The sequence below is a fragment of the Anastrepha ludens genome, chromosome 6 (assembly GCF_028408465.1).
Source record: "Anastrepha ludens isolate Willacy chromosome 6, idAnaLude1.1, whole genome shotgun sequence".
Taxonomy (NCBI): domain Eukaryota; kingdom Metazoa; phylum Arthropoda; class Insecta; order Diptera; family Tephritidae; genus Anastrepha; species Anastrepha ludens.
In genome coordinates, this window is record NC_071502.1 from 53122918 (window position 1) to 53150652 (window position 27735).

A 27735-nucleotide genomic window follows, 5' to 3' on the forward strand; every position below is an offset into this window, starting at 1 on the left:
ACGGCAGGCCAAGGAAACTTGCTGTTCCGACAGGTTGGGTCCAGAGGAAGAGAGGTGTTAGATAAGTGGGTTTGATGGGGCATTTAAAAAGGTGGTTAGTGTCGTGCGGGATGCCTTCACATGCTGGACATATGCATATTTGATATGTCGGGGTTAATTCTAGATAAGTAGGAGTTTAACCTGCTACAATTTCCAGAACGTAGTTGTGTTCTCAATCTGCTATGGGTGGTAGTTGGACTCCGATTACGGCATTCGGGGAACGGGAGCTTAAGAAGGAAGTAATGGTCTCCCAATGATTGTCGTTTATTGTCTGTCTAAACACTGTCCGGTCCAGTGTTTGTCGGTTCGTTTTTTCCTGGATCTCATCGACTTAGTAGAAGAGGTGCCTCCTGACGTGCCTGGGAGGCGGCTCGCAGGTGTCTACATGGGTGAAACCTACGGCAGTATCCTAGCCGAAACTGTTTGTTGAGCAATTTGCTGTGCTCCTTTACAGGTAGCATCTGTGCCTTGATGTGTAGGTGTTGTAAAGGGGTCATCAGGAGGCAACCCGTCGCTGTCCGAATAGCAGTGTTGTGGCAAGTCTGACGAGACAGGCGCAGCATAGTTTAGAACTGGTCGGCCAATTGCCTTAAATGTCGATAGCAACATTTCTTTGTCTTTACCCCAAATACTGCCGGTAAGCGATTTGAGGACCTTGTTGCAATTTTGGACTTTAGTGGCAATTGCGGTTGTCTGCGCAGAGAAGGAGATCAAACGGTCAAAGGTTACAAACGAAATTTTGGGATTGTTAACAGTCATTCCGAATCTATTGATAACTCGGCTTACAATCTATTGTTGGAGATTGTACAAATTGTTTTTTTAGTTCAAATATATATTAAACTATCCCCAAAACTTCATTTGGCTAATTGGTTTTTTTCTCATCCTACAACGCTTCGCGAAAACTACTGAATTTAGGACATCTAATTGGCCCGCCGGCCTTGAATGAGCTTATATTTAATAATTAATCGGAACCTTCGCTCCCACTTGGTTCTTACCTTTTATTCAGCTTTTCATTAAAACACACAAATTTTGTTCCATAATTGTAATGTATGTATGTATTTGAATTGTTAGTAATTGCATAAGAATTCGGTTTGTTGCGCCACGGAGCGCCAAATGGGCTCCACAAATCGTGGCCTTTAGACACACATATAAATAATTATCTTAGTTGTTCATATGTACATAAATGTATTTGTTGTTGCCTTAAATATATTTGTATGTATAGTCGAAACATTATTTCAGTACTTGTATTGTAAAATTGAAATATTTTAATTTGCGAACACATATTGAACATGTTTTGTTTTGTTTTGTCTTATTATTTTGCTTATTTTTAGTACACTTATTAGGTAAATCGTAGTTTGTGGTTAGGTGGATAGGAGTTGTCATCGTCAATATTTTCAAATATACTTAAATTTGATGCAGAGTAAGCCTTATTAGATATAAGATTTAATTCATTTCGTATTTGTTTATACATATATATGTACGTAAACATACATAAGTATGTTTACGTAAGTATGTAAGTACATTAGGATGCATTACACTCCACCAAAAAAAAAGAAGAGATGGGTACTGTTTTTCCATTGGAATTATAAAACTTATACTTCCGCCAAAATATTTTAGAAATATATTAAAATTTACAGTTTGTGTTAGAAAAAAGGACCGCGATTATTCATGAAGTAGGTATAAAAGATATATATTTCAATTTTTATTTACATGAAGGTATGTAGAAAACTACGAGTCGCAATTTCTCAACAAGCCGTATAGTCTCCATCGTTGTCGAGTATAGCCTGGCATCTTCTCAGTATGCTTTGAACCAGCTTTTCTGCGTAGCTCGTCGACAGAGGACCAGATTTTGCGAACTTGACGCACGCGAGTTGCTTTAAATCGTGGACTGACTTTCCGGCAAGATGCGTTTTCATAATTCCCCACACATTTTCAATGGGGTTGGCGTCTGGGGACTGAGAAGGTCAGTCCATTACTGTGACGCCATTTTCTTGTTTTGTTGTTTCTCAATGTATTTTTCTGAGAGCAGTGGTTTTGATGATTTGGGGCGGTAGGATATGTTCGCCTCTTTCAATCGTCGTTCGATGGTGTTCATACTCACATCTATTCCCTTTTTAGCAAGAATTGTATGTGCTTAGCGTAGTCGCAAAGAAGGGTCCTGCTTAAAAAGTTGGACGATCTATTTATCTTGCTTACACCTTTACACCCGGCTTTACACCCGGCTTTACACCTTTACGGCGATCATTTTGCTTTGTTTTTTATAATTTTTGAAATTTGGGCCTGGCCTACGCCCTAACCCGGCGAAAAAAAAAAAAGTTAACGAATTAAACAAACTGCATCGCCTGATATGTGTTGGTATTACAGTCGTTATGAAAACATGTCCCACGGATGCATTGGGTGTGCTCCTGAACATATCACATATCACTGCTTCCAATCTTGAATGAAAGGGAAGCTCGCTCGAGTGCCTTAAGATTAAAAGGTATATCTGAACTTAAAAGTGGGGATATGAAAGGACATTTAAAGATCTTAGAAGACTTCCTACATAGTCCCATTCTTCATAGGGATGATATTCTATCACCCTAACCAATACCCTTCAGAAACTTCCAAGTTATAATTAATGAACGCACAGACTGGAGAACTAATTCTATCACTTTCAAACCTGGCTCTCAGCTATGGTTTACTGATGGGTCCAAATTATAAAATGGTAGAACAGGGGCAGGAATCAATGGGCCTAAATTCAAAAAATCGATTCCGATGGGACTCTACCCAACAATATTCCAGGCAGAAATGCATGCCATTGAAATATGTGTGAGAGAATGCCTTAGCAGGAAAATGAGAGGCACTCACATCTACATACTTTCAGATAGCCAAGCGACTCTAAAAGCCCTTCTATCAACAACTATCACCTCAAAAGTGGTAAATGATTGCCTAAACCTTCTCAACACGTTAGGAAACCTCAACATAGTAACACTAGGCTGGTTTCCGGGACATGAAGGACATGAGGGGAATGAAATGGCTGACGACCTTGCAAAACAGGGAGCAAATATGCAACTTACTGGTCCTGAGCTTTTATGTGGACTCACAAAAAGCCACATTAATGAATTCCTTAGGAAATGGGAAGAAAGGAAATTTGCCGGTCAGCTATTCCTAAGTCCCAACAAAGGAATATCTGACAAGCTACTCTCACTAAGCAGAGTAGATCTGCGTCTTTTAACAGGATATCTTACAGGTCACTGCAGCCTAAGGTATCATCTACATAATATTAGTCAATCTGAGATCAATGTCTGCCGCTTTTGCGAAATGAACATAGAAATCTCAGAACATGTGCTTTGTGAATGTCCTGCGTTGGGCAGATAGAGTCTTCATCACCTTGGTAGTATCGTAGTATCTCCACGCAATCTTTGGAACAACAAACCTAAAATTGTGCTAAAACTTTTAAAAAGCCTGAAACTCTAGGGTAACAAAAATAGGCGTTTCACAATAGATCAGCTTTGGTCGCAGTGCGTAATGGCCTTCTAATAATAATAATAATCCTGCTTTTTTTGTCGTCCTGGCTTCAAGCCGCGCTCGGAAAATTTTATCAACATTTTTGTACACTTTATACCGCTGATTCCACATCACAACACAATTTTTTGATTTTTTAATCAATTTTCCAGCCGCGGCCCTTTCGAATGCGTGCATAAAAATACCGCCTCGAAACACTTTGCGTACTTCTCACACATTTTTGTTTGGTTGCGTTTACGGGAAAGTTTCGAACGACACTAACCTGAGTTAGCACTGGCGTCGTAGCCCTTGAGTGGGATTATTACGCAGCAAAAGCAGGACGAAATATGTCTTGAAGTTACAAGAAAAAACCCGGTTCTTTTCTTCTGACACAGACTGTAATTGAACTGGATCGATTTGAAAAGTGCCTCACAATTTTGATTACTTTGATAAAATTTTTATACTATAAGCCCTTGAAACTTCTCTCAGGTGCTTTTTTTGGGAAAATATTTCTAAAAATTAACTTACTTATAAAAAAAAACTCTACTTTCGAGGTATTTTCAAATCGCACCAGGTTTAAATTTATAATCATAATTTTCGGAATTATTTTGGCGATAGTTTTAGAATATAATAGATCTTATGATTTTGGTGTAAAAACCGCATTTCTTTTTGGTGAGGCGCCCTAACATATGCAAATACATACGATTTCATTTCATAATTTATTTATTATTAAAGCAAAAAATTTAAAAATATATAAACTTCACAATTCATATTTTTAGACTTTTTGCTATTCGTCTCCGTTTGCTGCGCTCCAAAAAATTTATTTATTTATTTATTAATTTTTTTGTTCCATTTTGTTTTTACTAAATGCAAAATCGTATGCAACACGTTCCCTAAATACCCTTACTCATTTTGAAATATTTCCAAAATTTATTTTGTAAAACTAGCTAAAGGGCAGTAAAGTGTTAAATTTGTATTTAATATTTCGGTATTTTAGCGCTTGTGTAATAATATTTTTTATTAATTATTTATTCATAAATGTCTATGTATGTATGTATAGGATTAGTTAATGCACGCTTATGTGTGATTATAATTGTGTATTCATGTATGTATGTATGAACGTTTGTAAAAAATATTTGTTTCGTAATTAAAAATGTATGTAGAACATGTCATCAACACACTTTATAACCTAATCATGAATTAATTTAATTTTTTTAAAGAGAGTTCATTTCACTTCCTTTACGTTGCGCATTCTATTCTCCATACATCCAATACATTCTCTAAAACCATACAAATTTACATGCGTACCTTGCCTTTTGACTAGAAATACTGCTATGCTGCTCTCTTCTACAACTCCTCCTCACTCTGCTTTAACATCTTTCTCTTACTCTTCTAGCCCCTCACTCACTGTCATTTCCTTTCTTCAATAATTTTTTTTTTCTTCCTTTTTATATCTCCCTTCCCCTTCATTTGAAACGCAAACATCAGGCCGTTGAGGGCGGTTTCCCCGATCCGCAGCCGCCATTGCTATTGATGCCTGTGACTCCTGCTCCGGGTGCTGCTATGCCACCGATTCCTCCAGCACCCGTCGCAATACTGTTTACTCGATTTTCCGCAGTGCTACTATCTCGCTCTCTTTCTCTCTCCCTTTCGCGTTCGCGCAGTCGTCGCAAAGTTGATGTCGTCGTTGGCGCCGATGTGCTGAGCGTACTCGTACTACTACTCATCAGGCTGCCAATGCTTCCACTCACCTCGGCTGCACCCAACATGCTACGTCCACTTACAGCGCGACCCGGCACGATAAGGTTGTTGGTTAACGTTGATGTAACACTATTCAATGATGTCGTGGCGGTGTTGTTGTTACCGCCATTCCCATTGCCACTCGTTGTCGTTCCGCTGCTGCTATTACCATTTCCAACTACAACGGCTGCCACTGCAGCCGCTGCGAAAGTTTCTGCTATGGTCGACAAAGGTCATAAGTTCGTTGTTTGTACCAGTCCGCGTTCGAGGTGAAAGCATTCTAGCACCGCTGCACCTACTGAACTGCGACGTGCTACCATCGAATTGACTACTGTCCATTTGTTCAGGCGCGTATCATAACGTTCTACTGAATTGAGCGAGGATGAGCCATCATTGCCACCGAGGGCATACAGTGCACCATCCACCTCAACGACTTCATGCGTAGATCTGTGAAGAACCTATTTAATACACATTATTGCTATTTCTTACAAATCGCACTCACCTTCTTGAATGCATCGCTGCGATCGGTTCCCACGCGTTCCTTCTTAAATTGAATCGTTCTCCGCTGGACATGCACATTGTGCCATCATTACCACCGATGCAGTATAAGAAGCCTTCGCAGGAGGCCACACCGCAGCTACTGCGTCGCGCTGTCATGCTTTGTACGGGGAACCAACGTCCCACACGTGGGTCGAAACGTTCCACACTCGACTGATAGTTGGTCGAATCGAACCCCCCTAACGAGTAAATGCAATTGTCCAATACAGCTAAGCGGCAGTAACGTCGACGCGTGTTCATTGCCGGACACGAGCTCCAGATGGCTGTCAGCGGATCATACCGCTCCATGCTGCTAAGACATGAGGCCCCATCATAGCCACCACAAACGTACAGCAGTCCATCGTACGCGCAAATACCTAGACATGAACGTTTCGTACCCATTGGCGTAATATTAGTCCACTTATTATTTAATGGATTATAGAATTCGGCAGTGCTCAGATCGCTTACGCCATCATAACCGCCGACGACATAGAGCTGTTTGTGTAGTGCCGTTACGCCGGAGCGTGAACGGCGCCATAACATTGGTGCAATGGGTGTCCAAGCATTGGTGCGCGGATTGTACACTTCGCATTCGTTGTGTATGGCAAAAAGACTGCCGCCACCCACAGCAAACACATACGATTTCATGCCCTCCGGCCGGCGCTCTTGTGTGCGTTGGCTGCTCATCAAGCTGCGCTGTTCTGGCAGTAAATGATATTTCATGGCTTCGAGCAGGAGTTCTTTGCATTGGGAATCCTCTCTTATGAGTGTCTCTGTCTCGACGCAGGTCATTAGGAAGTCACGTCCTACCAATGGCAAGCGTACGTGGCTCATCAGTTCTGCAATGTGGCACTGACGTTCGGCCAAATCGTGTTTAATCCAATTGAGCACAGCAATAAAAACTTTCTCTTCGGAGCAAATATTCAATTGATTGTTCGATATCAGATCTTTGACCTGTGCGAAAATTCAGAAGGGAAGAAAGATAGAAAAAGATTTTATAATTAATGAGTATTGATTTAATCAACTCTTTACCTCATCAAAAGGCAGAAGTAAAAACTCTTCGGTTCCGACGACTTGCTGGAAATTTTGCAGCGCATATTTATGCGAACGTGTGTGTAGTTCCTTGCAGGAATGAGCATCTGGAAAAGTAGAGATCTTAGAAGAAAATAGGAAAGAAAGTAGGGAATGAAGGAAATGTTCTTACAGGAAAGTCTGTCCGTGTGTTATTGCGGACATGTTTTTTCCAGTACCAGTTCCTTTTCAATACAAATAGAGGGTTTTCTAATAACAGGTGTTATTTTGAATAGGATTGCGCTATCGAGAGATGACTAACGATTTTTTATGGCCGGAAGTGGATGGTATTGATCTGGACAACGTTTATTTTCAACAAGACGGCGCTACGTGCCACACAAGCTACGAAACCGGGAAAAGTTTCCGGACCGTGTTATCTCTCGAAGAGGTGATCACAATTGGCCACCGAGGTCTTGTGATTTAACACCTTGGGACTTTTTTCTTTGGGGGCACGTGAAAGAAAAGGTCTACGCCAACAGCCCAGGGTCGATTTAAGTCCTCAAAGATGGATTTCGTGAGGCTATCGAGGACATAGGGCAGCCACTTTGCAATTCGGTTATGGAAAATTTCATAAAAAGGATTTTCTCCTGTAAGCGTGGTCGTGCTGGTCATTTGCTTGATGTTATTATCCACTATTACCGGCTTACCTTCCTCTTTATAATGAATTAAACATCCGATCATATATATTAAAAAATAGCGTTTTTCTTTGAATATCAAAATAACACCTCTTATTGGACGACGAGTTGAGTTAGAAAATTAAAAATATTCTATATTCGACAAAACCTATCAAAATTATTATTCTGAATTTGCGGTAGAAAATTAAAACTCTACGGTCTGAAAATGGATTATCTTCCCGTCTCACTTAGAAGCCACATAATATTTGCATATACAATATGGAAAGAACTTCATGCCCGGAGATTCGAACCCGTGCACTTCCAAATGGTAATCACGCACCAACCACTACGGCTATGGCGGTCGCCATATAAGCATTATATTTTTCCATAGTATGGCACCTAGCTACTTACCACCCATGTTCATGTTACATTATTTTTATGTTCAACTCGAAAAGGTACCAAAGTTTTTTGCGACCAAGTTGCAGCAATAACAATGGTTGCCCGAATGGCATAACAAAAATTTATTCTGCATTCAGACGCTTAGGCCAATAGCAGTAAGTGTTTTCGAGTGCCTCCTAGAGAAAAGATTTCCCTGAGGAAGCAACATAATCTGACTAAGAATTACGGTACCTATTTGCACAAAACCGTGAATTTTTATACACCTCAGCAATCCAATCGCCTTGTGTTCAGAGTATGCAGCATCCGCGATGAATCTCTTTTCAATTAACAGAAATTCGAGCATTCACGGGAATAGTGCTCCAGTTTCATGGCAAATATAGTTTTGAAGCGATTCAATAATACAAGCGACACCTAACTTGCTTTAGACAATTCATCAACACTGCAACACCGCAACAACATCATCGACATCTCTTTTTGTCCGACTTAGTTGAAACAGCACGCTTTTCTCAGTTTGAGTCTTTTAGATGATCTCGATAGCCACATCCTCGGAGCACCGATTTCGGCAGAGCTCTTTCTTACCAATCCCCTCTAATTCTATGTATGTAAGCTGCGACCCGATGACATTAACTTTGCTCTGTGTTGCGAGACTGGTTTCATTCTCGTATATTTTACGGAACTGCACTTTTTGTTGACATTATTAATTGTCATGGAATGGAATTGTGGAAATCTAAAATTTTTCTAAGCACTCAGACAATATAACCATTAAAGCCTAGACAGAGAATTTAAAAGATAAGTAAATATTGGTCCGGTGCGAAATCAATGCTCCTCTGCAAATTTCCCAGATTTTTTGATGAATCTTAGCAGTTTATGGAGAGAAAGAGAATGTGATTTATCCGGTCCAATGATAAGTATAAGAGAAGACGGACAGCAACAGAGAAAGTGCTCGTTACTATTCTCATGTGTACAGTGGATATTCGAAGGTGCCTATGGTGACCATTTACCGTCCCCATAGATGCCGACTCGCATTATTTAAATGGAAAAAATATTTTCTATCATTTGGTGTTTCGTGTCCGGGGTAGTTTGTCAACTATATAGTTAGGAATGTACGAATTACCGCGACTAGGGATCAAAACTCCAAACTTACGTCGGCAAAGCATAGTCAAGTAAGGCGTGGGTATGTTTACAGCTTGTTTTTAGTGAACTAAATTTATGATGAGCCCTATTCTTCCATGAAAGACTTTCATTAAGGTCATAATGCTTAGGTAACACAATACCGTCATATTGACGAAGGTACTTAATTTTTTTATTTTCTTCGCCCTTCTTAAATGCGACCTTTTGTACAGGAGTGTCAGAATTCTAATGTCACAAGTGAACACACCTTTAATAATGGAATTATGGGGCATATCCAATTTTTCATTACTAAAATCAAACAACATTTTTTTGATTAGTCTCAACCCATCAACTCAACTAATAGGGAAGTGTGAATACAATTTCTGTTTTTTACAAGTAAATATTTAATAAGCAGAATATACAAAAAGCATGTCACAATTTTAACTCGAAACTTGTTCTTCTAGCGACAAAAAGTTTCATTTAACCCGAAAACGTTTATATATAAGTGGATATCCCACGTTACCTCACTAGCAAAGTTATACTTACCAGCAAAACTTCGTATGCCCAAACAGTTGGATGGATGCAACTGTCGCAGCAAGAATTTGCAACATGCCTCGCGTACTGAGTGAATTTGTAACAAACTGGAGGCGGGTAGCAACATCTGCACATTGTCCTCGGTTATGGTTATCTCACCTGTGTAGGTGTAATCGATGAGTTGACGCAGCGCTGTAACATCGACGTCATGCAAACGTACCGCGCCTTGGTTGCGCTCCAGCATATCATCTGGTAAATGGGGAGCAAAAAGTTAATGTTTGGAAAATGTATAAGAGTTGGGGAGTTGAAAGTAGGAATACTAATAACATTGTTTTGAATTTATTAATAAATTAAAATAAATATTTGATCAGTGTTTGTAACTCACCATTAAACATTGCATAGAAATATGGCGATACTGAGGCAAGCACCACTTTATGGGCCTGTATAGTTTCGCCACCCACTTCCAGAGAAACATCGCACAGCTAAAAATTAAAGAGGTAAGATAATAATATATTAAATAAACATAATACTACTAATATTATAAATGGCAAAGTGTGTGTGTTAATGTTTGTGACGCAATTACGCGAAAACGACTGCACGGATTTGCATAAAATTTTGTATACAGATAGTTTATGACCTGTATTGTAAAATAGGTTACTTTTTTAAAATAGTTGCTACTTTTTAATAAAGTAAAATTAAATTAAATTAACATTATTATATTAATTTCGAAAATATTGTTAAGTGGGTTGCCACTTGTTTAAAAAATGAATTTCCTGTTAAAATAATAAAATAAATATAATATGTCAATGTGTGTGTAAAAGGAAAGAGGTTTGAAAAAACTTAATTAAGAATATATTTTTGGAAAGGGTGCCACCTGTTAAAAAATTAAAGCCAATAAATTAAATATCTAAAAAAATCTTTCTATTGAATAGGGTTACCCACAAAATGCAATTAAACGCGCGTACTAATGAAAATTATTCGCAGGTACCCAAAATTAATCAAAGCTTTCCATGTATTACGGAGAAAAAAAAATTTAAATAATTCATATTAGTCAACTATTGTTAAGTTGTTAGATGTCCTTATTATATGGGCGATTTCGCTCAATAAACCATCTTTTCACCTACGGATCTCGGACTTTGTAACTCACGTGTAGTCGGAAAAAGCCAATTAATCCGAAGCGAGAACTATTTAGTTTTGGTTTCAGAAGTAGCGTCGTTATTGATCGATTTTTCTTCGAAAATGAAGACCAAAATAACGCTGTTGTTGTAGTTACTGCTACAACAACAACAATAACCAAAATAACGCTAGAGTGCAAATAAACGCCAACCAATTTTTGTGACGCTACACTAAATAATTGGATATGGAAGATGACACCATGTCTCACTCAAGTCGACCAATAACCGATGATTTTTCGAATGTATTGCTCTACACCGAAAAAATTCTGGTAATTATAAAGGATTATATCTCCAGAATCAATTTTGCCGAAAATAGTGCTAGTACAGATGGTCTAAGTTTCTTTTTAAAGAAGGGTTAATATTTTTTTTCGATCCCATGGACGAATATGTTGGTATTGGCGTGACTACCATTCGGAAGTGCCACGGTTCGAATCGCCAGGCATGAAGCACTAAATGATACAATAAAAAACGTTTTTTCTAATAACGATCGCCCTTCGGTAGGCAATGGCAAACCTCTGAGGGTATTTCACAAAAAACTCCGTTCAGAGTCGGTTTAAAACTGTAGGTTCCTCCATTTATAGAACACAAGACGCACTTCCACCACAAATGGGAGGAAGAGTTAGGACAAACATCCAATATAGAGTGTAAGCGTCAATTATATATTATATACTAGCAAACCCGGCCCGCTTCGCTGGGCACACTAAAATAGAATAGATATGGTTTAGAACAGAAAAGATTTGGTTTTCATATTATTTATTTCTTTATTCTCATACTATTTATTCAATACCACGTTTTGGTCTCTATCTCGAGACCCTAGTCACGGAGCGGCATGAAAACTACTCTGTACTAAAGCTTTCACCAACAGCTTCCATTTGATACCCATATTGTACATACACATCCGAAGGTTACCCGGGTCCACGTTTTGACCTATCTCTCGAGACCCTAGTCACGGAGCGGCATGAAAAATACTCTGTACTAAAGCATTCACCAACAGCTTCGAATTGATATCCATATTGTACAAACACATTCTAGGGTCCACGTGTTGGTCTCTATCTCGAGGCCCTAGTCACGGAGCGGCATGAAAAATACTCTGAACTAAAGCATTCACCAACAGCTTCCAATTGATATCCATATTGTACAAACACATTCTAGGCTCCATGTTTTGGTCTCTATCTCGAGGCCCTAGTCACGGAGCGGCATGAAAAATACTCTGAACTAAAGCATTCACCAACAGCTTCCAATTGATATCCATATTGTACAAACACATTCTAGGGTCCACGTGTTGGTCTCTATCTCGAGGCCCTAGTCACGGAGCGGCATGGAAAATACTCTGAACTAAAGCATTCACCAACAGCTTCAATTTGATATCCATATTGTACAAACACATTCTAGGCTCCACGTTTTGGTCTCTATCTCGAGGCCCTAGTCACGGAGCGGCATGAAAAGTACTGTGAACTAAAGCATTCACTAACAGCTTCCATTTGATATCCATATTGTACAAACACATTATAGGCTCCACGTTTTGGTCTCTATCTCGAGGCCCTAGTCACGGAACGGTATGAAAAATACTCTATACTATAGAAATCATCAACAGCTTCCATTTGCTACCCATATTGTACATATACGTCCGAAGGTTACCCGGGTCCACGTTTTGACGTATATCTCGAGACCCTATCTACCAATAGGTATTCAAACTATACGGAAACCATCTTCAATACCTACTTAACAAAGTGTGTAAGTTTGGTTTAATTCGGTTTAAAGACACGGCGGGTCCACGTTTTGGCATATATTTCGAGACCCTAGTCATCAATAGGTATGAAAATTACCCCACATTAAAGCACTTATCGACAGCTTTCATTTGATGCCCATATTGCACATCCACAACCAAAGGTTACCCGGGCTCACGTTTTGACCTATATCTCGAGACCCCAGTTACGGAGCAGCATGAGAAATACTCTGTACTAAAGCATTCACCAACAGCTTCCAATTGATATCCATATTGTACAAATACATTCTAGGGTCCACGTGTTGGTCTCTATCTCGGGACCCTAGTCACGGAGCCGCATGAAAAATACTCTGAACTAAAGCATTCACCAACAGCTTCCAATTGATATCCATATTGTACAAACACATTCTAGGGTCCACGTGTTGGTCTCTATCTCGGGACCCTAGTCACGGAGCCGCATGAAAAATACTCTGAACTAAAGCACTCACCAACAGCTTCCATTTGATACCCATATTGTATATACACATCCGAAGGTTACCCGGGCCCACGTTTTGACCTATATCTCGAGACCCCAGTCTCGGAGCGGCATGAAAAATACTCTGTACTAAAGCATTCACCAACAGCTTCAATTTGATATTCATATTGTACAAACACATTCTAGGGTCCACGTTTTGGTCTCTATCTCGAGACCCTAGTCACAGAGCGGCATGAAAAATACTCTGAACTAAAGCATTCACCAACAGCTTTCATTTGATACCCATATTGTATATACACATCCGAAGGTTACCCGGGTCCACGTTTTGACCATTTTCCCGGCAATTATTCGAATTTTTCTCACCTTTTAAACCTTCCCTAGACCTCCACGAATAATTCAAGACCAAGATAAGATAAATCCGTTCAGCCATTCTCGAGTTATAAGCGAAGATAGGGACAGATTTTCACATTTATATATATAGATATAGAAATATATACTATATATTTGTGAGGTTTCAAATTTCGCGGGCTACGTAGATTCGACTTTTGATTATTATTTTTACCATACCCATGATTCGTCACCAGTTATGACCCTTTTAAACAAATCTGAATCATCATTCAAGTCATTCAACAATTCCTGAGCGATGCTCATATGACGTTGTTTTTGGTCAAAATTCAGCAATTTTGGAACGAACTTCGCTGCCACACGCTTCATGCCCAACATTTTCGAAAAGATTGCATGGCATGAGACAACCGATATGCCGACCTCCTCAGCAACTTCTCTAATTGTGATTCGACGATGGTCCATAACACTTGTACCACTTGTAAACATTTTTTTGACTTAGAGTACTCTCTCCGAATGCCACTGTCAACATTTCAAGTGTTTTTGAGCACTTAATTCCATTTCGTACACAAAATTTGATGCAACTTCTTTGATCCATTTTTTTCGATAGCAGAAAATCGCCGAACACGCAAAACGATTGTCTTATTTGTGCCTCTCACAGTGAGCATATCTTTGAGACGAGTGGTCTAACATAAAAAATAATAATAATTGAAAGTCCAATGTCCGTAGCCCGCGAAATTTTAAAATTCCCCTTATTTTTTTAACACACCTCGTATAATATTTTAAAATTACTCCAACTTCAATTTTATGCCAACTTAAGCAAATTGCGAAAAACTTGCTTTCCATACAAATCGATTCTACCCATAATTGTTCTCGTATGTGGTTGCATATGTATGTATATATGCATATATATGATATATGTATACCAAATATATAAGCATTACCTTGTACCCCCAGTAAGATTGTCTGCCTTCAATTTCTGTGGAACAATTTAGCCCTCTAACTGCCTTTTTTAATGAACTTTCATTACACCTGTTTCGATAAACGCTCAAATATGAAAGTTTAGGAAGAGGTTAAAGCATACTACAACAAAATTCTTTGTTAAATTCTACTATAGTGTGTGAACAGAAATTGAGTTTAAACTCGTTTTATGCATCATATTTTTCATAACTATTCGCACATCTGACAAAATTTAAAACTTTAAACCTTCGTAAAATGACTGAGATTTATAACTATCTTTCATAACTATTAGCGTTTGTTTATATTGAGTAATCAGTGTTATGTAGACAGGGCAATCAGTCTTTGGAGCACTAAGTTCGATAATTTGTGGTGCGTTAAACTGTTATTTTGTCGGGCGCAGTTGAAGAACAATTTTCTGCCAATCATTTAGCGAGAATTTAGGCACTTAAACAAAACATTTGAGAATGAAACTTCTACCTTCCAACTAACGGTCAATACACAAGGAACAAGTGTGTTCGATTGCGGTGGGCGTTTGGAGCGAATAATAATAATAAAAATAGTAAAAGAAAGTGGAAACTGCTGAAATTTTTGTTTGTCGATGACAGCGTGACACGTACGTAACCTAGAGTGTATAATAAATGCGCGCACTCTTCTCAACCCATACTCACCTCAATAATTTAATTAAATATTAAAGTATGTGACCTGAAAGTTTCTTCTTGAATATGCGTATAAACTCTACGATTCAAATGTCTTTTTAAAGCTTCTTCTACTAAAATGCTAAACTCGTAATTTTTTCTTGCCCCCTGGCTGATCTTCAAGTCATTTGCGCACTTAAGTCTCACTTAGATGTTATTGACACTGACTCGCTTGTCGCATTCAAATCCCCTGTGGCTGGGTAGACATATAAATATGTACATAGCAACAACAATGATACACACACATGCATACATGCTAGAAACATGGCAAACAGCAGTACTGTAAAGAAGCAAGGGCGCTCCATCAGCCTGAAGGATTCACATGTAGTCGCATTTGTATTGACATTCAATACGACGAGTCGTTCTGTGGATGAGTGCATTCATGCATATGCATACATAAAGAACTGTATATACTTGAACATATACCATCTATTTATATACATACATATGTAAATATATATACACAAGTACATAGATATATAAAAACTTTTCTAAAAAGAATTTAATATAATTCTGTTCGTTTACGATGTGGCAAGTTGTTTGGTGGCATGCAACGTGTGATACATGACACTTTACGCTTTGTAACTCCAACTAAGTATTCATTTGTTTCTTCTATTTGCATATCATATGCACTCGTATATTGTGAGTATGTATGTATGTACGTTTATCTTTTTCTGCTTTTGATTTGAATAAACGACTTTGGAAGTTGACAAAGTTTGTGGCTGCAATAACATTTGCTGGCAAATTACATCATTTACAACCGAGCTGGAATTTATTTATGTTGTTGTCCATATGTGGAATAACATATCGGTTGTTTTTTAGATAATGTATGCAAGAATGACCGCCAGCTCTTCTTTTGTGTTGTACAGAAAATAATTAGAAGAAAATGTGTTTTTTTACAATAGTTTCACTTGCATTGCATGGTAGATTGAAAGCTTTGAAGCGCATTTTCGCTTTTTTTATTGCAAATGAAGCCTTTTCAGTAATATGAAATAATTTTTGGAAACAAATATTCTTTAGTTTAGAAAAAAATGCTCAGCAAACATTCTAGTTCATAAACTGGTAATTGTTAAAGTTAGATTAGTTCTATAGTAGTTAGACTTGTACTAGTTGTAGCGTGTAGTGAATTTTGCTAGTTCAAAAATGACCAATTGGAGATGTATAGGTTAGCTTACGTTTTTGTGGCAGTCTGTTTAGAATAGCACAACGCACTTACACCGCACGGGAACCTTAGTATTTATTAATCATGGAACCATTCACACGCTCTTACGAAGCTTAAAGAGTCAAAAGAGTATTTACCGAACAACCTTGCTCTACTCATAGCTAAGACTGGACAATTAAAGAGGAAGTGTTCTACTGTTTCTTCCGCTTCTGCGGCATTCATGAGAAAATACTTCTAGCCTAGAAAAGTGCCTACCTAACAGCCAATGACCAGTGACAAAAGCCACGACCTTCGAGAGGTTCTTATTACTTTTGTTTTTAAGCATTGGAAGATAAATACCCTCTCTGCTTAGCTCATCGGCCTTGTAATTTCCTTCAATATCTCTATATTTCGAGCTACCAGGCATTTCTGAGCAACCTTTGATATTAGCATAACGGCCTTCATTGATTTGACGGCCGCCTGGTTATCCGAGCAGATATTTATCGTAGTTTTTGTTACGGCGTGTGTACTAAGGTACACAGTTACCGCCCTTATGGCTAAGAGCTCAGCATAGTAGTCGCTACAGTAGTGCGTAAGTCGAACAGATACATCTAGTACTTATTCTTTTGAAAAAACTCCATAGACTACTTTATTTTCTAGCTTAAATCCATACGTGTAAAATTATTTCGCCTCTTCTCCATGCTCTTTCAGTTTGCCAATCGCTTCTTGACTTGAATTAGAAAGAAAATAAAATAATACAAATAAATGAATAACTGCTGCCAAGAAGTTGTGATTATTGGCATCAAATCCCACATTTTCGGTCGAAAAAATCGCTTTAAAATCTGTATCTGTTCATCTATCGATTGTGTTCAGTACTTCAGGTTACCTCTATCGTATGTCTATCAGTCTATCAGCCATTCACAAGTTAAAAATGCCTAGCTTGTTTTACATTACGTGAAATTTTTTAAATTACATTTTGGAATGGTTCGGCCAAAGAAAGACACTTGCGCTTAGCCCAAACTAGTTCCATCCTAGGTTTATTGAGGCAACTGGGCTCTGATGAGGTATTGTGCTGAGTAGAGGGCACAAATGACATGAAATTCATTAATTCATTCCTTACAATATAAAATTATCTAAATACGAGTATGCAAGAGTGCATGTAAAAACAGGATTTTTGTTTGTTATTTTTACAAGCAGAAATTAATGAGATTGAAATTCATGTCCCTTTTCTTGCTTTTGTGTTTTAATAAAAGTACTGTATTTTTAAATGCTCGAATTGTTGTACAATGGATTAGACGAAATGCAGGAAATGTGGGCAGCAGGGCTCAAGGGGAACAGTAGATCATCTCCTTTGCAGATGTTCTGCGTTATTCGAAACACGCTTAAACTATCAGGTTAGTCCATAAGTTCGTGCGTTTCTTTAAAGGTGGTTTTAAAATTAATAAAAAAGATGTTTAAAGTATTTATTAATCAATAATATATTTTCCTTCATTATTTCCAATGTCTTCCCAACGTTTAGGCAAATTTTTAATTCCCTGTTAAAAAAATTGTTTGTCCTTGCAGCCAAAATACGCTTCGATATCCCTTTTTATAGCTTCGTTTGAGGAGTAGTTCTTGTGACTCATATGGGATTGAAGTCCACGGGAAAGGTGATAATCACAAGGTGCAATATCCGGAGAGTATGGTGGATGCGGCATTAGCTCCCATCCGAGCTCGTTCAGCTTGCCTAATGTTTGCCTTGCGGTATGAGGTCTTACGTTGTCGTGGTGAAACAAAAGTTTGCCTCATTCAGATTTGATAGCTGATGGGAATAATAATCAGCAGTTATCGTCTGGTTTGGATCCAGAAGTTCATAATAAACAAAACCGGCCATATCCTACCAAATAGACAGGAGAATCTTTTTGGGGTGAATGCCATCTCTAGGGGTCGGTTATGGTGTTTCACCTTATCTAACCATTGGCGTTTGCGAACAGGATTATTGTAAAGGACCCATTTTCATCACCAATAACGATAAGGTTCAAAAAACTTTCATTATCAAGCCGTTACAGCAGCTGAGAACACACATTCACTCTCTGCTGAAGGTTGGTGACCGAAGGTCTATGTGGAACCCATTTTGCCAGCTTTGAAACCTTTCCCAACTGAACCAGGTGTACTCCTGTGAACTGTTCCATGCGATGAATTTAACCTCTGAGCTATCATATCGACTGTCAAATTTGCCTCAGCTTCCACGAGTTCGACCAAGGGGTCGGAGTTAAAGACTTTAGGACGACCAGACGACCAGCGCGCGGGGCATCCTCCACGTCGCAGTTACCACTTCGGAATTTTGAAAACCACTTTTGCGCAGTCCTTACACTCACAGTATCCTCTCCGTGAACAGTGTTCATTTCTTCAGCAGCAGTTTTTGCATTTTTACAACTTTTAAAAAAAAAATACAAAATATGCCTCTTATACGCGTTCGAAAATTCCATTTTATTTTTGAACAACACGTGCTTTTATCCGCGATTAAAATCACTTGTTGAATGCAAAATATATCAAAGGAAATATAAATAGTTCCGTTATGTTCCGCGAATAATTTTTTGTGTGCAAAAATCGTACAAAAGTGAAATTATGGGTAAAATACGCACGAACTTATGGTCTGACCGATATCTGAAGGCACCACACTTTGATGGATTGGAAAATATTTCAGCAGTAAGTTGGAACTGTTTCCTTAAATTCGCAATAGAAACAGACACCATGCGGGGGGACTACTTCAAAACAAAAAAGTAATGTACTCCATGGGGTATCGCTATAGACCGAACCGGTCTATGCGTGACCACAAGTCAACCAGATTAACATAACCTTACAAAAACCGCATACATCAAAGTTCCAAACTTTGTAGGAGTCAAATTCACAAAAATTTTTAAAATTATCGTCAAAATTTTAAATTTTTAATCCGAATACTTTTAACCCGAAATTAGAAACTTCTGGGTACGCAGTGTCATGGCACATTTAATGTTAGCGCAATGAAGTGTAAGTTTTAAGCGACTCAAAAATCGTACAGATATTTGAGAATTTTTGTTTCACACGGTGTTGAACATTTTCTTCCATATAAAAACCTTTGGAACATGTGTGACTCCCATAATCCGAAATAAAAAGTAATACACCAGACATATGTAATGTCATAAAAAGAAAAAGGAAATAGTGATTTGTATCCATTTTATGCATTTTTCTGTATAAGTGAGACCTCTTAATGACTACATTTATATTCCTTCATAACAAATGATTCAACTGTAAATCTCAAAATTGATGGCCTTTACTTAGCCACGAATGGAAGTTATATGTATGTTGATAGCCACCCTGTATAGATGTATGTACTTATACATACGTGTATGCATACGGCAAGTGTACTTGTGTCTACATGGATGTATTCCTTCCTGCAGCCACCACATGCATGCATATGTACAGTAGGTTCTCATATACATATGATATTTATATATGTAAGTACATTCGTACAACGTAACATTTATGTCTGCCGTCCCTGTGGCAGCGGAAGTATGAGAACAGTTACGCTTAGTGATGCATACGAGTAGACGTACTCATAGGAGCAAGTACCTATGTATGTACACATATAAGTTGCATGAAATTTAGCCTGCAGGCCGTCGAACGTTTAAGTCATTTTAGTGGTAATGAACGACTGCTGCTGCGCCGAACACCGCTGACAAGCTGCGTTACCAACATTCCTGCTGGTGGGTGTAGTGGGGCGTAAGCTTGTGAACAGAAATATGCAATACATGGGTACAAAGTATATGTAAGTAATGTGTGCGCGTGTGTACGTATGCTACTATGTATGTGAAATACAAGGAAGTAAGTGCATCATGCAGTGCAATAAGTGCGCTCGACAGTGATTTCTTTATTCGCTGTTGCTGCCACCCTTGCTTTAAAATAAAAATTGTGTACTTCCATTAACAGTTCAGAAAATTAATTGCGATTCTTCTGTATTTTTTATAATTCACTACTTTGATTAATTACTTTAATTATTAACTTCTGAGCTGTGACGTACTTCATTCGAGAACTCCGTGCAGAAAATGTGAGTTGGAATTAATGTTTTGCTGAAAATGATTTCCTGCGGGAGGTGAGACATTTTCTGTTGTAGGCAACATTTTGAAGTGGACATTTCATTTGCGATTTCAGAGAATCTTTACAACAGATCGAAGATAACTTTAGAGAATATAACTCGAATTTGTAGGGATTTAATTTTGTTGTGCTCAAATTTTCGGGATGAAATTCAGAGGTTTTTAATTTTATTAAAATTTATTGTTAAAAATGTATGTACTAATAATAAGGCGGCCACCGTAGCCGAATGGGTTGGTGCGTGACTATCATTCGAAATCAAGAGAGAATGTAGGTTCGAATAAAAAAAATATCTGCATTTCGGAGTCGGCTTGAAACTGTAGGGACCCCTTTTTCAGAACAACACACCACAAATAGGAGGAGGAACTCGGCCAAATACCCAAAAAAGAAAGGGTGTACGCGCCAATTATAGATATATATAATAATACTTTATGTCAACACATAAATAAAGAAATACAATTTTTAGCAATTCACATATTTACTGAGGCAATAAATTAATCTTATTTATAAACCAGAAAAAAGAACGTAAAATTCTGCAAGCTTACGTCTAAATAACAAGTATTGTATAAGGTGGCGCAAAACTGATCATTCATTTTATTTTTCAATTCTTTTTTTATTGGATACAAAACAAACTTTTTGAGCGATGGAAATCTTTATTAGACCTTCTTTATCCACTCCATTGCTTGTCTGTTTGTATACTGCATCTGTTTAGTTCACAAGTGTCGAATATTACCAACGTACAACCCCATTGGCAAAATTTGTATGTACATTTCCGGATATGGTGATTAATTTTGCGCCACCTTGTACAAAAAAACTCGGGAAATCAACAGTTGCTTATAACAGATATTGTTTTGTCCAAATATGTTTCTTTGGTGTAAAATAAAATTTATTTATTGTACTCTTCGCTTGATATAATAATACGAAGAACTAATTAAAAAATGCGTATAATTAAGAAAACAATTAAGATATGTATTGATGCACGTATTTCATAATTCAGTGATATTCTACTGAGCTTATTTAAATTATTTCCTTTGCACAAACGTTCCCAATACGATTAGATTGAAATTTATTAAAAAAAATTATGTATGTAGTGCTAAGTATTTTTTTTATTTTCCCCCTTATTTTTGAAAGATCCATTTATACCGTTACATATGGAATATGACATTTTTCAAAATTTCGCCGCGGTTTGGCACGATAGCACGGCTTCAAGAGGTCCTATTTTAAATGGCACTGCTGTTGAGATCAGGCTAAATTTGCAAGAAAAGTCTAACGGTATCTAATCGCACGATGGTGGTCAATCCCCGTTAGTAGTTGATAATATAGTTTTTCTTTTTTACTTTTTTTCACTTTTTGTTTTTAATATAAATAAAAATAAAAGAATTATAAAATTATTAAGCAAAACTGAAAATATTTCACTTTGAAAAATTTTATTCCAATATTTTGAAAACTTTTTTAGTTTGTTTCTTATTACTAATAATACTAAAGGCTGAAAATAAACAAATTTCCAGAAAAATATAAGACCATATCCTAAATACTTAGATCACTGGGCATGGAATCGCTATTTATCAGAATGTACTCTTAGTTAAAAAAATTAGGCAGACGAAAATTAATAATCTACCAGAAGCGATAAATATATAAATAATTGGCGCGTACACTTCTGTTAGATGTTTGGCCGAACTCCTCCTCGTATTTGTGGCGTGCGTCTTGATGTTCCACGAAGGGTGGGACCTACAGTTTGAAGCCGACTCCGACCGGCAGTTGGACTTTTATGATCAGCTTTTTTCATAACAGAAATACACTTGAGGTTTGCCAGTGCTTGCCGAGGGGCGATAGATATTAAAAAAAAACTTTTTATATCATTTTGCTCTTCAAGTCTGGAGATACGAACCGGCATACTTCCGAGTAGTAGTCACGCACCAACCTATTCACTAGCCATTTTGTCGTAAGCGATAATTCTCCTAAACAATATTACGAGTAAACCAAAAAAAGCTCGTTTATGAATTTTTATTTTTCTAGTAAAGAATAAAAAAAAAATTTGATTTGTCTTTCAAGATTACTTTAAAAGTATTAAACTTATTTGGTTCTACATGTGGCTATCTCTATCTAGTTGAAATGAAATGAGTATTAATTATTTTATTTACATGTTTGTAGAAAAACAACATCAATCATCAAATCTTGCTCAAGAAATCACTCTAATTAAAAACTGTCATTCCTTTTTTGTAGATAATGTTAAGAAAACATAATTATACTATTTAATTTGCTTTTTGACAACAATCATGACGCCTACTACAAACACACGCACGAGGTAGTTTATATATGTACATATTTACATATGTATGTATTTACATACATATATAATAATAACAGTGCTTACGACCCAGACGGATTTGGGCCTAACTTGGCTTCCTTTCTCCAAGTATTTTGGACGTAGTTGTAAATATTTCTGCGATTTGGTTTATTTGTAGACTTGGGCATAATAAGAAATAAACTGAAAATTTGTGAAAAAATGAATAATTTCAAATTTATTCAATGCTTAAAGTTTTGTTATGTACTTTTTAAAGTGCAATATCTTCTGTTCCTTTTACTATGTAAAATTTTTTTTGTTTTGTAATTTTTTAGGATAAAATATACTTTTCTTAAAAACTTTTTTTCGAAAATAAGTTTGTTTGGTTGTTCAAAATGTTTGAGGAAACATTTTTTGCCATTTTTGAAAAACACCCCGCACTTAGATTTTTTCTTATTTCTCTCATTACCAGCTGAGGCTATGCTCAGTAATTCCTAAAATTTTGTTAGTGAGATTTCCATAACTTTTCCTATTATAGTCAAATACGAACAGTGGATCAGCGACAAAATACCTTGAACTAGAATCTGCTTACTAATGCACGTAGCGCCACTACGATTGTCGATACGGGATGTATGAATGTACATATGTATTCTAGAGCTGTATAACTCATAACCAAAAAGTTGAAATGGAACTCACAATCATTCAACTAACTGTTGATATGCCACGTGCATATATACTATGGCTATCGTACTAATCAACGCACTTACAAAATACCCGAAGCTCGAGTTATGGCGTACTCAAAGTACATGGCGGAGCACTCATACGCCCTCGTACGTTGAAATTCAAATTATTGCCTGCAAAATTGACATGAAATGCGCGAGTATACGATAGCGTGTGTGTGTCTCAAAATTGTACACAAAGTATAGATAAACTCTTCGTGAAGATGCCAATCAAAGCATAATAGCAATCAAGACTATTATTATGTACATTATATTTATAAGGCGGTAACGGTGACTGCGTGAGGTTGAAACTGCTGAGTAAGGCATGTAAATACTTTAAGTAAAAGTAAATGACCCCCCCCCCCCCCCCAATGATAAAACATCTGCATGCCAAAATGTATTTAGAAAACAAGATAATCAAAAGACAAAAAAACCAACAACTCAATTGTTCCTAATTGATTTTTGATTTGAGATAATAGTGGACTGAAAAAAAGCAGATGCTGTGTGTAGGTCTAAACTCGCACTGTGGGCAATTGTGAAAATATTTGGGAATGAAATAAATGTAGTTACATCGTTGATATTGCCTGTCAGTGTTGTTACTATTTTGAAATCTAAGCGTTTGTTGACTTTAAATACCAAAAATTTCGAAATTATATTAAGGTTTATTTCTAATATTTTTGGCCTACGCTGCACGCTGAGTTAAAGGATATTATATATGCACATTTATATCTAATATGTGTCAGGGTGTGGCGATGAATTATCCACGTACCTATTTTTGATGATCGGATTTCCTTCAACACCTCAAAATTTTTGGAATGCTCCTCTTATTTAAAATTGATTGTTCTACGCTCTACTGTAATGGTAGCGTTGACACAACAGTTTTTCTGATTTAAAGCTTCGATCACTTCCTTCGAATGGCTCAGGGTATAAACAAATTTTGTTGGATTTCATTAGTCCCATACAGAAGGGCCTGTTTAGTTTCTGGCTCATCAGTATAAATACAAGATTTGTATTTTCTTTCGATTTTATTTCTTTTTTTATCAATCGCCTCTACATAATTCACGTTATGTGCGACCTAAAAAGAACACGTCTTTTTCGCTACCAAATTTCAAGTAATATTTGAAGTATGTTGCTAGTTGTAATATTAAAGACTGTCTTAGTCTCCATTATATCACGTAATGATCCTGGAGCAACAACTTTTGCAGAGTATCAAATTTGTTTGACCAACCAACTGATTTTGAACGATCTGAACGAAATTTGTCTATTAGTGTTTCACTACGACAAAACACATGACGTCATTGCTAATAGAGGAACCAAGTTTGTCGAAGAAAACCACAAATAAGAAAAAGATTTGAATACGCTTATAGCGGTAAACATTTTAGACTGTCATGTGGAATTATCAGCTAGCATTTGGAATTATCATGGCACAAAATTCACATAAATTTTGATGCCTGTGTGCTTTATTGCATATCTCAGTTTCATACTTTTTTTCAGAAAAGCTTTCCTAATGTGCACTAAGAACTTTACTTTTGAATGTTTTTAAGCAATTAAGTGTTTTTTTGAAAATAATGGAACTAAAAGTTCGTAAAAATATTTTGCTTGTATCAAAAATAGTATTTAAAAAATTACTCTCCAACACACAACGAATGAAAATGATTGCCTCTGTTGTTAGTTCCCTTAATTGTGTAATATTATAAACTAATTTATAATTATATTTTATATGCATAAATACTTACATATAACAAGCTAAATTTTGTTTTGTACTAATAACAAATTAACAAAAATTAAAAAAATTTCATTTTAACTCCGTGTATATATTTTATATCTCAAATATGCCTAACACTACAAAATAATTTGCAAAGTTGTTGTGTTAGGAATAAAAAAGGAATAAATAAATAAATTTATTTGTAATCATTTATTAATAAAATAAAAAGTAAGTTATCCATTACCTGCATTTCACGCATAAAATGCATTTCATAAAATAGTTTCTTTTAATTTTAATAAGTTTTAATTACACTGGTATCGATGTATAAGTACAAGCTCTCCTGCCTGCGTACGAATAATTAATTGGCCTTGGATAACCGCCTCTTCTCCACTGCTCTTCCGCACAAAAATTATCTTTTTCACTTTTTAGGCCTAGCACGTCTCCCAATGAATATGGTGGGAGCTTACGATTAGCGTAGAGCCTGATTATCAAGATGGGACTTGAATGGAAAAAATTTAGGGTAGGGAAATTAACAATCTACCACGGTAGAGATACGTCTTTCGGTGGAATCACCATATAAGCTGTAACCACTTGCGCTACATTTCAAATTTGAAGGCTTTTTATTACCAAGTAGCTTTTTATTACGTGTATTCATAGCCTAAATTGGTGTTAAGTCATCTCACTGTGGGACGGTGAGTTCTAATCAGCCTGTGCTGTGGTAAAGTAATTATTATTATGTGTGTATGTTTATATGCATATAAGACATATATTTATACTATTTGCTAAATTTACTATCTTTAGCAAACGCTTAGCGCTTGTCAACTTGTGTTATTAATTAAAGTCAAAGATCTATCCAGTGGCCTCCTTTGACCGCACGCAATGGTCAAATAAATTTATTAGCTTAGCTAGAAGCCTAAACGTTGACCGCTTGTGATGCGTCGAAAGCAACACTTGACAATTGACTAAAGGGGCATTGTTGGTGGTAATCGCAAAAAAAAAACAATTAATATAGTACTCTTATACCCTTAGTACGATAACTCAAAAGGTAATTAGATATCAATATGGATATGAATATGGGGGTATGAATGTGGATATGAATATGAATTTGAATACGAGGATAAGTACGAATATCAATATGATTATGAATAGGTACCTGGGTATGATGTATGAATGTGAGTAGGAATACGGATATGAGTTTGAATATAAATACAAATGTGATATGAGAGCGATATATGGATATGAGTATGATTACGCATGTGAATATAAATATCAATATGAGTATGAATACAAATATGAATATGAATAAGAAATAAATATAATATGTGAGTATAAATATTGGCCTGAATGGGAATAGGGATATGAATATGAATATGAAATTGAAAATGAATATCAATATGAATATGAATATGAATATGAATATGAATATGAATATGAATATGAATATGAATATAAATATGAATATGAATATGAATATGAGTACGAGGATGAATACGAATATGAATATGAATGTGAGTAAAAGTAGAAATCTAAAGAGTATAAATATGAATACGAGTATGAGTATGAATAGGAATCTAAATATTAGTATGAGTATGCCTCTGAGTTATTATGTGAATTTAGATACTCGTACGAATGTGAATATGAATATGAGAATGCGTACAAATACGAATATGAATATGAATATGAAAATTAATATCAATCTGAATACGAACATTAACGGGGTTATAAATCGGAATATTAATAGTAATATGAATATGAATACAAATATGAATATGAGTAGGAATACTAATACGAATATGAGTGTGAATACACATATGAATAAAAATATTGGAACAATCTGAATAAGAATTTCTTTAACGAAAATGGTATACAGCATTTAAAGAACTGCTTCCCCTTAAACTTTTTTCATTTCACATTTACACGTACATAGTTCAACTATTAATTTTTGTTAGCGCGACACTAAAACGTTTCATTGACCTAAAACACCGTTAAGTGCTACTGAGCGTGACTGCTGTACTATGCTAATATATGAACGCTCAATTGACGCGGCTGTCACAAATTAAACGAATTATCAAGATGAAATTAAAAAATAAATATTACGTACACATGACACTTAAATTGCGAAAAATTTCTAATTTCACATTTCTATGCGATGCTTCAATAAACTAGCAGAGCGCACCAATGAGCAAGTGCGTGACGCGGCCGCGTGCCTCAATGATTTCAAAGAGCTAAACTGTTGCGGAAAATTCAACTGCGCGGGAGCAATGACTTCTCTAGCATACACATACATATATGCTTATAGATAGCCCGGGGGTACAAGTAAGCAACTTAATTATGAAAACAAAATTCATGAAACTTCACTGAAAAATCAGCGAAAAGCGAAAATTGTTGATTAATTACTTAATGGTGTTGTGCTTGCCATTCCATCGGCTGTTGTTCGCATGCTAATATATGTATTTCTTTTTTTTACTAATTGTTTGCTTATCTTTAATTAAATACATTTGTAAAAATATTCCCACATGTACATACCTGCGTGTTGTTGCGCATTTGATTGATGGCCGCAAAGGAGGCGATGCAATGCCCGGGATTTTGATGATGCGCCTGTGGCAGCACCTCCTCATTGGGGCCCGGTGGACTTAAGTCGCTTGGCGTTTGGGTGGAATTGTTGCTGGTGGTGGTGACGTCCTCATTATTGCCACCCGACGAATTGTTCTCGGTGGAGCTGCAAAAAAGATACAATGAAAAATAACAACAAAATGAAATGAAAAGTCGTAAAAATTAAGCTGAAAAAATGAGGCAGTAAAAGGTTCTACGTGTAAAGCTATCAAAATGATATTATATTTGCATGGATTAATAACTTAAATCTACCTTTTAGCTAT

General features: G+C 36.7%; 1 protein-coding gene across 1 annotated transcript in view; it reads right to left on the reverse strand.

The window, feature by feature from the left end:
• Positions 1-1040: 1040 nt before the first annotated feature.
• LOC128867476 (kelch-like protein 17) overlaps positions 1041-27735 on the reverse strand; it is a 92304-nt gene continuing 65609 nt past the window's right edge. The window contains 6 exon segments of the mRNA XM_054108694.1: positions 1041-5709; positions 5765-6753; positions 6832-6938; positions 9540-9776; positions 9913-10009; positions 27386-27578. Coding sequence (XP_053964669.1) covers positions 5007-5709; positions 5765-6753; positions 6832-6938; positions 9540-9776; positions 9913-10009; positions 27386-27578 — 2326 coding nt within the window. The 3' untranslated portion in view covers positions 1041-5006.